The sequence below is a fragment of the Vidua macroura genome, chromosome 1, assembly GCF_024509145.1.
Source record: "Vidua macroura isolate BioBank_ID:100142 chromosome 1, ASM2450914v1, whole genome shotgun sequence".
NCBI lineage: Eukaryota > Metazoa > Chordata > Aves > Passeriformes > Viduidae > Vidua > Vidua macroura.
In genome coordinates this window covers 114580836-114599673 of record NC_071571.1, presented here as the reverse complement: position 1 = coordinate 114599673, position 18838 = coordinate 114580836, and the positions used below count along the sequence as shown (strand labels likewise).

The 18838-nt window shown below is 41.0% G+C and overlaps 1 protein-coding gene across 1 annotated transcript; it reads right to left on the bottom strand.

Moving 5' to 3' along the window:
- Window positions 1–8453: 8453 nt before the first annotated feature.
- Window positions 8454–9443, bottom strand: NPBWR1 (neuropeptides B and W receptor 1). Its single transcript, XM_053988960.1, is given in 1 exon segment — window positions 8454–9443. A coding segment is annotated over 1 exon segment (990 nt).
- Between the last annotated feature and the right edge of the window lie 9395 nt (window positions 9444–18838).

Sequence of the window (18838 nt, the reverse complement as noted above, 5' to 3'; positions counted from 1 at the left end):
AGTATTCTCTTTACCACATACAGCCTCTGTGAATAAACAAGCATATCAGAGAAGTATCAAAACTTGGGAAGAAGGGAAAAATCACCATAATAATTTGAATCTTTTTCTTTTAATACTTCAGTGATCCTTAGAAGATAGGTTTGGTGAAGTTTTTTTTAGGTTTGGGTTTGGTTTTTGAAATGGTCAAGTATGTCCAAAGTTGCAGCACCAAAAACCAACAATGATCTATCACACTAGGTCTTGCTGATGGTCTAGCCCATCACAGAGAACAAATGCCAAACTCTAAGGCTCATAAGATATGAAGAAAATAGCTTCTATAGGTACCTAATATAAATCATATGATGGTTTTATATAGCATACTGCAGCTATGTCACTATGCCAACCAGAAACCAGCCTTGTTATTCCTTTAGCTGAAGATCCATTTTGTAACACGGGTTCAGCGAGTGAGCCATAAAGACCATGTGCAATTTTTCAGCTTCAGTTTTAAGTGAATATAATGCAGAAGTGAAAAATACACCTTGGGAAACACATGTCTCTCCTGAGACAAGGAGGCAAACAGGCTCATGATACTCTCGGTGTTCCAGGAGACCAGTGTCCCCAGAAAAGTAAAATCTCTTAGTTTGCAAATTCTCTTGAGCAGCTCTTACATTTCTGTTGGTGGGTGAATGTTGCATCCTGGGTTTGGGTTCAGATTAGGGGTTCTGGTCTTTGTTAGTTTGCCGGTTCTGTGTACCCTCGTGCATCCCCCGTGTTTTCCCCAGCCCATGGCGGCTAGCTCCAGGCTGCCTGCCATTGGAGTTTCCCCCTGCCACTCTTGTAACCACTCCCTGACAACTCCTGAGGATTCCATGCCCGTCACCCCATTCCCGCGGTCCCACTCGCCCCGAAGCCCTGTATCCGCCCCCGCCATGTTCCCGTTGGTCGCTGTGGTACACGTCACCACCATGGTGTCTGTATTCATTGGGTGGGAGGGCTTTGCCCTCCCCTATCCCTCCCCCTATATCCTTCTGCAGCTCCCCAGCCTCGCTGCCAGATTCTTCCAAGCGAGGTTGGGAGTGGGCTGCGGCTTCTCCATCGCAGCTCTCGTGGCCAATAAAGCATCCAGCTGCCACGCGGACGGATTTGGACGAATTCCTGCCTCTTCGTTTCTTCCCTGGCACCAACGACAACGCGCGGCCAGCCCACCCCTGGAGGCGTGGCAGCAGAAGCGCCGAGAAGTAGCGGCAAGCACCAACCCTGACGAGAAGCCGAGGTGCCCAATCCAGGCGCTCGGGAGCCGAGAAAAGTAACGCGCTGCCGCTGGTGAATGTCTACCACGATAACCCAGACTAGTTAGGATCTCAGGGCTACCACAGTATCAGCAGTAAATAACAGCAATCAACCAGCACCTCTAATATTTTAACGTTTTCCCACTGATTTGAGTTGGCCTCAGTAGGCAGAGATGTAGGAAGGAAAAGAAGGAAAATTGGCAGAAGGAAAACACCTCAGAGCTAGAGCTGAGGAGTGCTTACCCAGCAGGGGCCAGGTGGTGTAGCCCAGATTTCCTCCCACAGGGATCTGCTGCCAGACAGGCATGTTGTATGTCTTCCATCCAATAACAAACATAAATACACACTGCAGAATTGGAGAGGACTGTAGCAACACCTGAGCCTGTAATAGTCTATAAAGACATCTTACACTGTTGGCTATTCATTTATGAAAATCACACTAACTGTATCCAAGCCCATTGCACTACCTACAGCTCCTGAGAATTCTGCCCGATATTCTAATTATTAAGCTACTTCTTCCTTATTAGAATCATATAGCTATTCATTTCCTTAATATACACCTTAAAAATTAAGGTGTATAATTTAATTTTGGACATATCTTCTCTAAAGAAAATCCCCAGTTTTGTTTAAGGACTTCAGAGTTTTAGTAGAGAATCTCTTCCCTTACTGATCTGTCTAGTGTCTGAACTAAAAACTTGAATCTGGGAGCATAAAGGAATTTTAATCTAGGTTTAACCCAAAGTACTCCTATGATTTCAGCATACATTATTCAACTAATATCTGTTAAAAAGTACTAATCTCCATTTTTAAAAAATGTATAAGGATTCATGCTATTTTATATATATATTTTACAATAAAATAAACAGTATTTTTCTGTTTTCCCTTGCTAATTTGTATTATCTTCTAACAGAGTGTCCAAATTAGCTCTTGGGAATTTTTTTTTCAGTCTTTAACTCTGGTTTAGGAAAACAGTGATGGCTTGAAAGTGAAGAACCAGTGCCATCTCGGGGCTGAAAGCTGAAAGGAGGGGAAGTGTCTAAAGCATGAAATACAGTCTGGGCATAATAGGACCCAGGAACAGGAAAAAAAGCAAATCGGGAAAAAATTCTAATTTTTCTAATCAGCTAATGAAAGTAGTGTGAAGCAGAGTACAGAGACAAATCCTTGCCGGGAGGCTGCTGGGGCTCCACAGGGCTGCCCTGGTTTGAGGAATGGTGTGAAGGAGAGTTGGCCTCTGCAAACTGACACAGCTTCTTCTCTATGTCAATGACACCTGCCCAGTCCTCCCCCAATCCAGTCCCTCTGATTGACTGGAAGTGGGAATGTGCAGGACCTGCTGTGTCTTCAGCTGCATCCAGACATCATTCTTCTCGGTCAGAATTCTAACTGTACACTGGAAGTGGATGCTTAAAAAGAAACAGAAAAATGGAAAGCAGGTTTAGGATCACACCTCTAGAAAATTCTGACCTTTATTAAAGCTATTTTATTATAATTCTGTTTATCATAGCACAGTGAATTTGAATAAAATTTGAGGAAAAGACACCTTACAAAGAAAACTGCATGCTTAGTGTCAGGCATGACAGCACAAACTCGTTTCCATTCAGTACATTTGCTGAATAATTTGTCTTTGAACTCCCTCTGGTGGTACAAAGGTTTTGTAAGTAGAAAAAGATTTTGGAAGCATTTGTGGAGCTTCAAATGGCAATAAGTTCGTGGTTTGTGTGTCTTTTTCATGCTTCCTAAATATGACTATGAATGAAGATGGGGAAAATGGAAAATAGATAAAACTTATGCAGAATTTAATTTATTTTTCTTTTACTTTGTAAAGCAGAAAAAGAGGTTGCTTTGTGTTGTAATCATGCTTTAAATTGGCAAAACAACATAAAAGTCTTGCTTTTGAGTTGAGAAAGAAAATTTTTCTATTGTCCACAGTGGAACTATTTTGGAGCAGAAAGAGGCCAAACAAGCAGAGGAGGCTGGGGAGCACTGCAACTGGGATGGGTTTGTCTGAAAGGTCCTTACTGACACTGGTGAGCAATTAGTCCTCAGACAGGGCTAAGAACAGAATTATTTCCCTGTCATGATTGGGCTGCTCATATAAGCAGCTGCTTGCCAGAACGAGCAAAAGAATCACAGTCTTTTAATGCTAACTTGTACATGTGAACACACACAGGGTATTTGCCAGCTGCAAGTTGTGCTGTGTGTGTTAGACAACAGCATTGATGTTAGACTAAATGTTGGTCTGTTAAATTCAAGTCTATAAACTGCTGTTTCATCTGCTGTCTGCACTGAGTGGATAGAAGATCCTTTTTTTAATCTTTGTTTAATCAGCATTTAATAATAATTTCATTTTATTTTTAAGATTTTGGATGTCATACCATTTGAAGAGGGCCTCATGGGAATAGTCTCTGGAAAAGGAATGTTTACTATATTTCCAGGCTCTGAAAATTCCAGAACTTCTGAACTCATAGAGAAAAGCTCCATTTGCTCAAATATAACTCAGCAAAATTAGTGTATTCTTCTTTTAAAATAAAATCCTTATGATAAAAATATTGCTAAAAATATTATACCTAAAATAGAGTATTAATTTTTTTTTTTTAAATGAGCGCACTTATTTTGGCAAAATACAAGAAAACAGTGGAAGATTTTGCTCTCAATTAGAAAAAAAATGTATCTTTTTCATTGATAAAAACAAGCGGAATTGGAAACATTCTGGAACTGGAAACATAGAGTGGTGGTCAACATCAGCTTTGGGTTGGGGCAGCTGGATCAGGAGTAGCCAGGCAAAAATGTTGTTGCTGGGAAAGTTTGCAGGGTGATTTTGAAACCAAATTTATAGAAAACTCATGGTCCTGATGGAATATCTGTTTAACAAGAGCTCCCAGAATGTGTCTCAGTCATCAAGGGACACATGGACTCGGGTTCCTGGCTGAAGGGATGCTTGACAGTGCCACACAGTGTTACTCTCTGGGTCTCTATAACTTGCTGTATAAAGACTATAGGAAGATGTTCATGAAAAGCAGTGCATGTCTTTCAGAAGTCAAGGCATTCAGAAGATTTGGTGCTAACAGCCTGCCACAAGCTGGAGGACTGGTTCTGTTTAATCACAAGTTTTTGGCATGTGAGAAGCTGAATGGTGACTTAAGCAGAAAAAAATGACACAGTTCTCTCCTGCCTTGACTTATGAGGCTTTACTGCAATCAAACCAGCAAACACCTGTTGTCATCCTTTGTGTTTATCCAAGGCTCACACTCTTCTGGGTCCCAGAACTTTTCCCACCCCTGCTTTCTTCAGAGCAAGGCATCAGGCATTATACAGGTGTATGCTCCTCGTACTCCAAGTAACCACAGTCCTGAGAATACAGCCCTGTCTACTCCTTCCACCTTGTTCCCCACCAAAAATCCCACCCCCGCTCCCTCCCCCCCCCCAAAAGTTGCTGCATGCTTTTAAGAAGTGGTCGAAAGTTCAAAATGTTGAATTTAATACCATTCAGGGTGGTACAAACAGAGGGGAAGGATGAAGCATGAGCAGCCAGAAAATTTAATTCTAGTCTATTTATTTACTTAAATAATAATTTTTTCTGGTTTTGCTGCTTTTCCTCTGGAAGTCTATATCAAATATCTGTGATATCAGTTGCAAGTTATAGCTATGCTGAGGGGAAAAAGGATTCATTTTTATTTTTCTAATTTTCATATATATAAAATACTTCCATATATAAAAAATAATGCCTTACAGCAACTCTACTGTCTCACAATGTACCAATGTCCATTATAGCTGGTTAAACATGGGCTGAACAGGAGCATTTTTATTTCCTTCTCCAGAATTAAAAAAATAATTTTGAAGGGGAGCAATTTTATTTTTATATTATCACCTATTCCTGCTCTGGGAGCTGAAGTTCAGCTTCTATACAACACCAAGTCCTCCTTGCTGACTAGCAATATTGAAAATTGAACCTCTCCCTCTCTTGCTGAATGCTGGTTTGGGTCACACTTAAGCTCTGCCAGAATGTTCTGTCTCCCACATGAAAAGGGCATATGCTGTGAGAAGAACTAAGTATTGTGTTTCGATACTGAAGCCCTGTAAGATGCAAGGGAGCCTTACTTAAAAATCAGGACCTTCCCCAGGCTCTCCAGGCTCATCTTACTCCTCCAAGTGGATGCCAGTCTGCAATGCCTACAGTCTGAGAGGCTCCCAGATGTGTCACAGACACTGCAGACAGCACAGCTGTGCGAGGTGGCACTGCCCAGTGCCTGAAATTGAGATGAGCACCTCTGCCAGAGCTGGGCTGTTGCTCAAGCCTCAGCCAGCTCTGTGACCAATAACCCTGGGAAAGCTCCAGGCATTTGGAGAAACAGTGAATTCTTCTCAGATGTTCACCCTACTATGAAGAACAAGTTAAGATGTGGCTTCAGAATGAGAAGGTATTTAGTGAAGGATAATATCACCATAGGTGATATTCTGTTTGCATTTTTATTATTCTAATAATAAAAGACAAGCAGTTCAAGATATTCCGAAGTGAAATTTCCTAATAGACAATTCTTCTCATATTTTCCCCTTTGGAAAACAAAAAATGAGCATGGGGAAGACAATGAAATGAAACATTGACTAAGAGGAAGGGCATATTTTAAAATGCTTTCCCATTTCCTGCGAAATACAAAGATTTTAAAGAACCCTCTCCACACTGATCTAGATTATAAAGTTGTTTATTTATTTAAGATCTTGAACCAGATTATATTGTTCAGGAACAGTTAAAATTTTGGTATTCAAATCTAGATAAAAATGGAATACAAATTAGACTGTTCTTATAACTTACCGCTACTACCAGTCAGCATCTTAGAAATGCATTTGATGTATAGGTACAGAGTAGGTTTTTCAGAAGCACAACAAAACGACCAAAGTTTCAATGATATTTCTGGGGTAAAAAGAAGTCCTGACAGGTGATGAGACAAATGTAGCTGCATAACAGCATGACCAAAGCACTTAGGTAGTTGCTATCACAAACATTGTTCAAATCTGTGCCACTAATGTGACTGTTGGACAGGGAATTTTATTTTACTGCCATTTGTCAGTTTTCAGAGAAGGATCACAATCATATGAGCACAATGGTGCTGCACCTGTCTTTTCTGAGAGTAGAATTGTTTATATTTTAAGGTGTATGTAGTCTTCAAGCAAATAGTGTTGTGAAGATGATGACTAAAGAATACAAGAGAGGTGGTGTGTGTAGCAGCAGCCTAAACAAAGACAGATTTTGCTGCTTGGTCCGTACAGACTAAGTTCTCTCTACATGGCAAGTGACTGACCACCAGGCAGCTGGTGGGAAAAACTAATTACCTTTTGTTTCAGGCAGAAAGATAAAGTGTGGGTCACTGGCTCTTGAAGCACATTTTTTCCTATGTGGTGTGGAAATGGGTACTCCACACATTTTGGGCTTGCTCTTTCAAACACCAGCTTCTGTTTCTGATGGAAGTCAGATCATTCAGCCCCCAGTGAAACAGAACAACACTGTCATTCCCCAAAGGAGTCCTTCAATTTCCATTACAGCTAGACTGGGTGTTGAACTTAGCACTGACTGTCTCAGGGAATGTTAATGTCTTCTAAGGAGAAATGATTTAATTATCAACCCAGTTATATGTTATTATAAAGTAAAAGGTGTGCATAATTGCTAAAATCAGTGAGTAAAATTTTTATTTCCAGTTTTTGTGGGACGATTTAGTGAAAGAAACTTTCTATATGCCTATGGCAGAACTTTAAACTGCAGCAGTGGGAAAGGACCTGGTGCAAAGTCTCACAGGAGCAACCTGCATGTGCCATACAAATCCTTATGCACCTCCTGAAAGCCATCATGACCTCCTGTGTATGTGGAAATGCAAATCCTTAACCACACCTCCCTATCTCTCTGTATTCAGTGAAGGGGAAAATATCTAACAAAAATTGTGTTACACTGATTTAGAATCTGCTGCAGGGAAGTGTAGTGAAGACCACTAAGATGAGAAATATTAACTGATTGCAAATACTTTCTCAGTCCTCAACATTTTTGCAGGGCTAGAAGAGGAGATGAGACCGGAGGAAGAAACCTCCTCATGCAGTGTTTGGACATGTGAATTCTAGTGAAACCTTTCATTCACCCTCTCTCTCCTCCTTCAGGAAAAATCCACTTACCTTTATGGGAATTTTTTAAAAATTTATTTTTATTTCACTTCTATTTCTTGAGAGAAATAATAATAAATCTACCAAAATGTGGAAATATGTGAGAGATAGTTTAAAAGTAGCCTAACCACTGCAAGTTATTTGTGATTTCTAAGGGAAGAAGTCAGGATATTCCCATGTTTCAGAAGGATATTTTTAAACCCTTAAAAGGTAACTGGTTCTGAAGATACCCTTTGATTCTGTTTTCTAGGACCACAAACTAAATATCTGTAAGTGCAACAGCCCATAAACACATGACAAATAATAATCACCACTTCGGATATAAACAACAGCTGTATTTTTTGCAAACTACAATGACCAAGTGCACTGTTAAGATATTTTCTGCTTAAGTGGCTCCAAACTCATATCTGTATTTTTTATTCACTAGGGAGGGCTTGTTCTTTTTTTCTTTATGTTCAGACTCTCTTGCATGTTATCATGGAGTTTGACTACCTTATCTTACTCTCCTGTAAAATGACATGAGCTCAATATCTTTGTTTATTCCTTAACTCCTTTGGAGTTGTTACTAAGTTCACAGAACTTCGGTAAGCAGCTCCTTTAGGTAGGAAAGAGGCAAGACACTTGGTAACACACTTTTATTGAGCTTTACAAATCACTGATGATTCAGACAGTTGTGTGGCTTGAGTTCACAAAGCAATGCCTTTAAAAAGGGAAAAGAGACCTGTGGCAGCTCTGTGAGCTCCAAACCCAAGTCATGAAGACCATTAGAGAGAAGGAATTAAAAAAAAAAAAACAACAACAATAACAACAACAAATAAACTAACAAAAGAAAAAATGGGGCAAGGAAAGCAGTACCAAGGAAATGAGTGCAGGATAGGTGAGATCCACCTGGCCCCAATTCATGTCTTGGGTAGTAAGACAACCTGAAGCCCTGTGAGCCATCACAAGGAGACTGGAGAGAAAGCACTCTCTGGGCTGGAATCACCCAGGCAAAGCTGGTGACTGTGACACAGGACAGAACAGAGTGCTGGGTTGGCTTTATGAGGTGGTTCTGCAATCTATCAGTCTGAGAAAGCTCCTCAGGAAGCTTTCATCCAGAAAGGCATACAGGAGAGGGCTGAAGCAGCTGTTGGCATAGCTTAGGCTGGTGATGAAATAGGAAATTCCAATGACGAGTGGAGTTTGTGGGATGTCCATGATGAGGGCCACCACTGTGCTAAGGTGGAAGGGCGTCCAGCAGAACAGGCACACACCCAGGATAGCAACCACCATCAGCGTCACTTTTTTTTTTTTTTTTGCTTTGTCCAGAGCTTTTGCATTGCAGTAGAGCTGCACACGTCTCAGTCTACACAGCATGGTCGTGTACAGGGTGCAGATGGTGGACACTGGGATGACAAAACCTAAAATAAGGGTGTAGATCTGACTGCCTTTCCACCACATGCTCTTGGGGTGGGGGAACACGAAGACGCAGTGGGAGCGCCCCTGCTCCTTGTGTATCTTAGCAAAGACGGCGAAGGGCAGGATGATGACAGTGACAAAGGACCAGACACAGAGGCTCACAATCTTGGCTGCTCAGTAGGTGCGGTAGGACACCTTCCTGGACTTGGTGGTGGCTGCCACAATGAGGTAGCAGTCAATGCTCATGACAGTGAGGAAATAGATGCTGGAGAAAATGTTGTATTGGTCTGTGGAGATGATGAGCTTGCACATGAGCTCTCCAAAGGGCCACTGCAGGAGCAGGTAGTCAGCAATGTTGATGGGCAGCACCAAGGTAAAGAGCTCATCAGCAATGGCCAGGTTGAGGATGAAGATGTTGGTTACTGTTTTCATCTTTGGTGCTTTGAGGATTACATAGATGACAGCAGTGCTGCCTGTCAGTCCCACAGCACAGATGACTGAGTAGATGACAGGCACTGTGATGTAGTACCCGAGGCTTACTGGAGTAGTGGACATATTCAGACTCCCATGTCCTTTTCCAGAGCAGTCTGCACATGAGGAATTGATTTCAGGAAGGGAGGAGTTCTCCATGGCTACAGGAGAGGGTGGCTAAGCTCAGTGGTGGTGAGGATGGCCTGGAAGTGGGGAAAAATAGGTGAGACCTCTGCTCTTCACAAGGCTATCTCCTCTGGCATGTCCAACTGCCAAAATCTCACATATGCTTCCCACTGGCACCCTGATGGGAGGAAAGGAAGATTACCAAGGGCTTAGCCAGTAGCCAAGTGTCCCAGCGGCTGCCCCTTCCCTCCTCCCACATGGTGGGAGCGCCGCGCGGGCACAGCGCTCAGCCTCGGGCTCCCCCGAAGTGACCAGCCATCCCAGGCTGACAGCGCTCGCCTGGGAGCCCAGAGGTGCTGCCCGGTCGCCTTCCTCGCCGGCACTCGGCGGCGCCTCTGGGTCGCGAGTGCTCGGACTGCGAGGGTCCTGCTCTCGGGGGGAGTCGGTGCCCTCGGAAAAGCAAAACGCACCCCCTTCCCGACTGGGCAGAGCGCTGTGAAGGGGGAGCAAGGATGCGCTGACCTCTTCCAGCCCGGCCCCGGTGTGGCTCTCGGAGCAGCGGGACGCGCTGCTGGCTCCCTGTAGGAGGCATGTGCCGGCACCGATCCTTGGCTCTATCCTGAGAGTTACAGCCGTGCCCGTCTCGATCTGGGCAGCAAGAAACAGGTAATGCGAACAGCAGAGAGGACGGATTAAAAGTCGGAAGCTGGAGCATTGCAAAGAGATTTGCGCGATTACCTGGAGCCACGTCTCTTCCCGCGGTCCGGCAGCGCAGCAAAAGGGAGAGAGATCCCAGCTGTGGGTGGCATCTGCTGCTCGTGCTGGGTCTGAGCGCTCAGTGCTCAGCGCTTGCCTGGCCCCGGGACTGTCCCGGCGCGGGGCGTGGGCAGCATGATGCTGTGTATCAGGCTCCGAGCAACATGATCGAGTGGAAGGTGCCCCTGCTTATTGCGGGGGGGTTGGACTTGATGGCCTTTAAGTTCCCTTCCGGCCCAAACTAATTTATGATTCTGGAATCTTGCCAGGAAAACGCATTTTTCATGGGATGTGGGATTCAGAAGCAGGATGGATGCACAGTAGTCCCTATGGTTCTGCCTGACACTTTGACTCCTTCACACTGTGCTAGCAATAAACTGGAATATAAACATGGGAAGGCAATCTTCAGAGCTCCTGATTATTGTTTTTTTTTGGGTTTTTTTTTCAAAAAATACATGGTATAAAATCTATCCAACTTCAGTTTCATTTTTTGTTGCCTTTTCAATGGGAGAATTCTATGGGCTTGTAATACATTTGACAAAAATTCTGCATCTAAAATCAGAAGTGTAAACAATTTTTTTTTAAACTCTACAAGCACGACTGACCACATACATTATCAGTAATTACTAATAAATTACTAATGGCATAGTAAATTCATCTTTTGGCAAACTGGCATTACTGTTTATTTTCTGTAAGCTAGTACCATGGAGAGAGATAAACACAGCCTAGCTCTGATTCTCATATTATGATGCATAATTACCTAGATCAGCAGGATACCACAAACCTCAAAATCCATGCAAATAAATTATTAGGTAAATACATGAAAAAGGACAAGCAAAGTACCTTTGCTTCATTATGGCTATGATTTTTTGTAGCACTCTGTCTTACATTATTTCATATTACTATCTACATTACATAGCAAAGGATACTTCACCATACAGAGTATGATGCTCTCCGATTCTTGATTTCCTTTACAGAAATATCTGAGATGAAAAGGTGCTCACACACTTGTGTACTCCCATGAGAATGACATAAATAGTCTGCTGCAGGCTCACCATGGAGTTCGGCTTCCCTTTTTTTTGCCTATAGTTTCAGAATCCAAGTAATGAAAACGTCACCTTTGCTATGGAGTTTATTAGAAGCTAGCATTTGGGTCAGGTTTTGTGACCTAGTCTTAAGCACAGTTGTCTTAAAGTGAATGTAGCTTTGGAAAGTCAATGATTCCCCATACTGTAGCAGTAGTATGACAGAGGTGCTCCACTTCTGAGTTTCTAGAAGGTTCTTGGGGAGTTCTTCCACACTGATGCTTTGTAGGCACTTGTTTACATGCAAGTTCTGGGGGTGACATCACCTAAACGTGTACAAAAATATTACCACAATGCTTTTGCCATGTAGTTTGTACTCACTCCCTTCCTTTCAGTTTATCATTGGTTCAAGAGGGAACTTTGTGCCCAGAAAAAGATCCCCTAACTTTAGCAATAACTTTATTCCATGGAGTGAATGTCTTGGCATTTTTTGACTGTGCAGGGTTAAAAATACGATTCTAATAGAAATCTGACTAGGAGGAATCTGCATTTTTCCTCTCTCCTGGTAGCTGAAGAAATAGATTTTGGGCCTGTTAAATCTCTGATGCATTTATATGAACTGCTGTCAATACTGAGGGAATTGTAGCTGTCTGTACAGCACTTCTATAAACAACTTGCCTCTATTATCAGGTGTTCATTGCTGATATTGGTGTAGTGTTTCAAGGCATCAAAAGACATCAGGTCTCATACACAGCAATTAAAGTAATTATTTTCCCCTTTTATAACATCAGTTTCCCAGAAAGGTGGTCAAAGGGCTTTATAAATTTATAGCTGACTGCTGTAAACTTAGAAATTCTGTTTTTGTGTGGATAGTTCCAAGCCACAGCATGTATCTCAATGTCTCAGCAGGTGCACAGAGCATCTTCCTTTCAACTGAAAGCAAAAAGAAATGAGAAGTGTTAGGAATAACCTGATAAGTTCTACATGGCGAGGCTGTCAGGATTGGAAAGTTTAGACTGACAACCACAGCAGATTCTCTGGGAGCCATTAAAATCTGCAGGCCAAATCCAGATCTTGGCCAATGAAGTGTGACCTCATTACCTCTGCTGGAACTGTGCCTGCTGACAAACAGTTGTACCACATGGTCATTAGGCATGTTCATAGCATATGAGAAGATACTGATATGTAATCATTCTCTGCATATACAGAATATTTCTGACTGTGTTTCCTTCTGGATACTTCAAGCAGTTCATGCTGTCCAGGCTAGAAGAAGCCATATATCATTTTCTTTGAGCAGTTTAAGTCAAAATTGGTTCTTTGGTATATTTCAGTATCATTATCTGATATGAAATATCAGCAACAAAGGAGAGCAACAAAGGAGAAAATTACTTCATGAATTGCCACTAAGAGCTGAGCTTTCTCCATAATGAGCCTACAAGTCTTGTACATTCTCGATTCAATTGATCCATGTCTGAATTTTAGAATATGTCCTTTATTCCTGTGCGTTAAATCCATTTGAGAGAGATCCATTTTTGTGGAGAACTGGGTCAGTTTTGAAGAACTTCCATCATCTCAAGTAGGGAAAAAAGCGCTACATAATTTTGTTTGCAGGACTGCCTCATCAACCAGTACAGAAAATTGCTCAGCAGTGGAGCAAGGCTGCAGCTTCTGTAATGCACTAATTTTCTACCTTTGGCACTGACTTATTTACCAACACAATGTGCAGATGTGGAGGAGTTAAAAAATACTCAGTTGAGAGGATCCTTCTGTGATGTTGGATTAATAGATCTATTTATTAGGTGGAAAGAAATAAAATTGCCAGGTGACATCCAGATCAGACTTCTCTATACCAATCTTCACAAATTCTGTCAACCTTTTCAGTCTTGCATGAATTCTTTCAAAAAACACCCAGTGATGGTAGAACCACACCTTCTCCAGACAATTTGCTCAATAAAATCTGTTCTTCAAACCCTGACCTTTTGTCATAATCATAAACCCTTTGGTTATTATCCTGCCCCAAATGTAACACAACATTTTCTGTCCCCTGTGATGATCTTTTCCATGTGTGAACACTTCAATATCTTTTCTCCAGAGCTGAAAAACATAGTTCTTACTCTCTTTCCCTTTGCCATATCTGTTTGAGATCAGAGGAGCAGTTATTTCCATTCAGTCCTTTTTAATGTTTTTTTTTTTTCGTTGTGTTTTGGTGGATTTTTTTTTTTTGTTTTGGTTTTTGTGGTGTCTTCAACAGGTTTTTTGGTATTTATTATTTGTCCTTTGTTTGTGATAGTATCAAAGCAGAGTTTCACATCAGTGATCAAGGCCTGTGGCAAAGCTTCAGATTGTTTTGATTTAGCCAGGGTTGGCAGGCTTCTGTGAACTCAGTATTTGGAGAAGTAAAGAGTCCTGTGAGGTAGGACTGGAGCACTGGGAAGTTGTTATGAAAGGACAGGTGCACTGTGTCTTTTGCACTGCATTACTCAGCAAGAAATCAACCTTGTCTATCACATCTTACTGCTTTCAATTCAAAATCACCCCAGTAAAATGAGCTTGTGTCCCACAGAGTGAACTAATCTCTCTGCCCTGTGCTTCCCAAGAGCAGCTGAGTTCCGGCACTGCATCAGTGTGAGTAGGTGTTAGACCTCAGTGTGATGGAAGGACAGCAGACCATGCAGGACTTAGAAATCAATTCTAAGCTTTTTAAAAACATGATTGGTACCAGGAGCTTTTTTAAAACAAAAAAGACAGCTTGTTCTAAACCCAAGTATAAATATATATATGTGTGTGTGTGTGTGTGTGTGTGTGTGTGTGTGACCAAGCCCTATGTGCATGTATTTTTTTGTCTTCAGGGTTTGGGGTTTTTGGTAATAGAAAATTCACTGAACTTCAATGTATTCATCTCATTTCATGGCCTTTTTTTCCCATTTGTGAAAGAGCCTGTCCAGCCTCATCAGCCTGAAGAATTTAGCAATTCTTTTAAATCCATTAATTTCAGTAGGTTCTTACAAATATTTTGGGCTTATATTGGACTCTGTGCTTGCTGTATTGGGAATTAGTTCCATAAATTCCTCATCTATTCTAGCATGAGAATTGGAAGGACATTTAAATTGTTAGGGAAAAGGAATCCACTTGCAAGACCAAAACTTATCATCAGGACAGAAGTAACTGCAATCCAAAATGCAGCTACCCAAACTTGATCAAAACTTCTGAAATACTTGAGTGCTCTTCAGCCTACAAATACTGAAATAGAAATGTCTGCTTTTTATCTTTCCCATTAAGATCACTAACTCATGGAATTATTTTTCTCCAAGGCAGATCTTTAATAAAAACACAACAAAACTGTAAGATATTTAACATCTTCTTGGCAAGCTCCAAAAACTGGTTCAAGTTTTTAGTTTTGCCATGGTGAGACATCATAGCCAATCCTAACTCCTACTGTTTTCAACACGCAGTAAAGGCTTCCTGGGCAAGCTCCCTGAGATTTAAAGAACATTGTAGGGCACGATGAGGTTTCTTCTTACATACCTAGTCTATCATGGTGCATCACTCCTTCTCCTACCTGACAGAAACACAGTCAATTTATTTTGCTTTTTCCTTCTGCCAGATTTGACATTGCATGCAAACTTAAACAGTTTCTCATCTGCTGCTGGTTTTCTTAGCTTACTATTAAAGTTCTCAGATGATAGGACTGAATTAAGATGCAACTGCCACTTAAACTTTGCAATTCCACTAAGAAAAATTTTGTGACTGAAATGTGGAAGCCATCTGATAAAACTACACCAAAAAGGTGATAAAATTGTTAAAGATTCATCAGCAATTGCTGAAATGCAGTCCAATAATTGATAGTATGCCAGATCTTTTTTCTCAATAAGCTCTTTAAATTTCCATAGCATGTTCTTCGATTTGTCTATTATTATTCATAATAGTATAATAGACTTTTCAGTCTAGAGTTTCACATATATCTTTGTGATTTTATATTGGCTTTTATTCCAAGCATGCCTATATTAACTGAGTATATAAGATGCAAGGACCAACAAAGTCAGTACATTGTATTAATGAAACCACTGTGGTGTGGTTTGGATTCATCTTTTTAAAAGCAATCTGTAAAAGTGAGGGTAAAAGGTAATAAAAGCTCCAGCTGTTAACCTTGGAATGATGATCAAACATAGAGGATGGGACATCCTTTTATATATAGGTGTTACTACTACAATGATTGCTCGAAGTTAATAAGTCATAAAAAGGAATAAGAAAACATATGGGAGCAACCTCAGGTTCAAGAACACCCTTTCAAAGACAAAGCATCAAAGAATACATTCAGTGAAACCTTCACAATATTTGGAATTTAATTTTATTTATACAAATTTACATTAAGAAACAAAGTTTTTTGGACTGGAATGGGAAAAAATCCATATATATATGTGTGTGTAAATCTTGCTAGAAAGGATAAATACAATTTTGTTAGCTCAAAAGGATACAAGTGTGTCAAATGCAAATATTGAACCAGAGCAGGGAGGGGAGTGGCTAATGGCTTTCTTTTTTTTTTTTTTAGTGGGAGTACTCAGCTAGGAAATACCAATCCTAAACCATTATATGTTATGGAGTGAAGAACTAAATTGGCTGCAATTACTGAGCTTGTCCATGTATTTTGAAAACAGTTGTGTTATTAGCTTTATCACCTGTGTAAGCCCCATATTTCTTGCTGCATTTATATCTGTTTGCTGCCTTTTATATCTGTTTTCTTGATGACTCCCCAAGTAGTCCAGTAGGTGCCACTTTTATCCTCTCTCAAGGTTTGCTCGCTGTTCCAAGCAGGATGTCTAAACCTCAGTTTCCCGTGGGACAAGTACACAGCTGTCTATGAGGATAGCCCTTCACTCACACTTCTAGAAACTACCCATAAGTGTCTAAACAGTGTGTTTTTCTTTATATAGGGCAGATTTCACTGATGTTCATACAGTCTAAGAAGTGGTGTGTTATCTCAAAGTTCACAGCATGAGGATGCTATCTGCAGCAGGAAAGCCAGCCTGGGAGGTCTGCAAGCTTCTCTTTGGTCCCTGCTGGTTCTGCAGCTGTGGCTGTTCCTTTATCTTTTGGTTTTCAAGTAAGTGAAGTTTCCCACAGGTTCCCACCACGGAGCTACATCATCTTTAAGGGCAAAACACCTAAATTAGGCCTTTGGCAGCTCCAACTGCACACCAAGCAGAACTGTTGGTGAGCCTTTGCTCTTAACCATTGACTCACTGCATTAAACATGACATAGCAGTAGGAAGTACTAGTACTAGTACTTCGTATCTCAATATGCAACTTTACAGGAGAACAATTTTGTTATTGCAGACATTTTTTTAAGAAATAGTGCAAATAATTAGTAATATCTTTTAAATATATGCACAACAAGGAGATTTAAGTGGGGAAACAACATCACTAGGACTGCTTGGGGCTGAAGGCAAAGAAAAGTTTCCTGCTGCAGAAAAGCTTGTTGAAATAAGAATCAGAGAGCTGGGCAGAGTAGCAAATACTGATTATTGGACATAACTGAAACTACATGCTGTGGTTTTTTTTCTTTACAATATTTATCTGGCCAAAGTTATCAGTCTCAGAGTCAGGTTTTCCTTCATATCTTTTCCACCCCACTGTTCTCCCTTTAGTTAAAGGTTCAAATAAAATGCTTCCAAGCTTTTTTTAGTCTGTGAACCACCAACATCTGGCACTTTGTGACTTGTTTTGTTCCCTTTCCAGAGGCAGGCATCTGTGCTGGGGCAAAGCCAACTCTGGTCTTGGGGCTGCTGCTTAGCTTTCATCTCCCTTAACCATGATGTGTTTATCACCACATTCAGGCTACGAAAAGCTTCCCCAAAATGAGGAACATTGTCAGAAAGTCTATGCTATTCAAATCATCACAAAGCATGAAGAACAAATTTGTGTACTTCTAAAGCAATGCCTTGGCAATACAGTGTAGAGACAGCAGACAAAAAGCTCTTGTAGTCTTTTATCTAGAAAACCAACCTCAAAGATACCTAAAAGCAATCCATAGATTTCTTTTGTGGACCACCCCCCAAAGTAAAATAAAATTAAAAAAAAACCACCAGAAAATATCCCAAAACAAACAAACAAAAAACCTCAACCCCAATTCATATGCATAGACTACATTCATATGCAGAGACTACATTCATATGCTGAGAGGACCAAAATGGAAGAAAAGAGGTCTATGAAAATAAGTTATCACATACAGTCTCATTTCTGTGGGATGGGAAAGTCAGAAGGTAGACCTTGTAGAAGACACCTACTAAGAAATCATTTAAAGAGTGAAATAAATGAAGAGCACCTACATCTTCCACAAATGTAGAATAGGAAAATAAACAAGGAAGGAAATCATGCTGCTTTAATATATGTATAGGGGGCCTTATGTACAGATACAGTCCCCACTTCCTCCCTAGCTTGCTGCTTAGATGCTGGCTCATGTATAATTTCTGTATGTGAGCTGAAATACAAGGACTTACTGCCACTTCACTCAGAAAACTAGAAGAATTTCTTCTAAATTCTTCATGTTACCTTTAAACTTTGTTCTACACAAATAGCAAGCACAGTACTTGTTGTTTCATGCTTTGCTTGTGCATGAGCTGTTGATTACCTATGTCTCCAAGACACTGAAATTTTGGAATACCATTACCTATTTTGTGATGAGTGCCCTTGACTGAAAATTTTTCATTGCTTCTTGACTACAAGTGCTTCTATTTTCTGTCCGTGGCTTCAGCAGGCAGTCGTAAGTTTGATTGCTATGGTAAGTGACTTGTATTTGTGGCCTGAGGCCACTTTGTAACTAGGCCCACAATAGTTTTCCACTCTGACCAGTTCCAGATCTACGCCGAGCCTAGACACAGACTGCTCTTCTTCGGTTTGCCATATATTCACAGGAACATTGGCATTCTCATTGGGGGCTAGGCCAACGCCGCCTCATGTGCATGACAATGATTTTAGGTAAACTGTGGTTTATATGAGATACATTATTCCAACTTGCTGTTGTTCCCACTATGTGTAAACACAGAGCAATATATCTGCTGATGGACTGATATACCTGAATTGCCAGCTGGACTGCCCTAGCCTAGCATTCTTTCTTTCCCCTCTGTTCGGGGAAGTTACCTGGCCTGTCATTTGAGCAACATGGAAGGTATCCCTGCCCATGACGAGGGGGTTGGAACTAGATGATCTTTAAGGTCCCTTCCAATATAAACCATTCTATAATCCTGTGATTAATTTTAAGTTGTGTGTCATTTGTTTTAAAGTTTAAATAAAACTTAATAATTTTTCAAGGTGGAGTGGAGAGGCTTGCAGTTGGCTGCAAAAGCAAAAATAATGTAGAGAGCCAGAGGAGTAGATTTGGACCATTAGCATTTCTCACAGACAACTTGAAGAGGAGGACCTGCCTCAGTGCCCCAGTCAACCTTGTGATACAGAAACAGGAGTATGTTCAACCTTTTTGCTGATAACTCTTTTTATAGGATGAGGAATGAGACAGTTCAAGCACTTCCATCTCTAATCATGGTAGCACTAACACAGATGGGGTTTCCCAAAATAGTTTGTTTCTTTCTTTCTCTCTTTGTAAAAAAAAAGAGAAATTCATGACATCCTCAACTCAATCTGGATAGCACC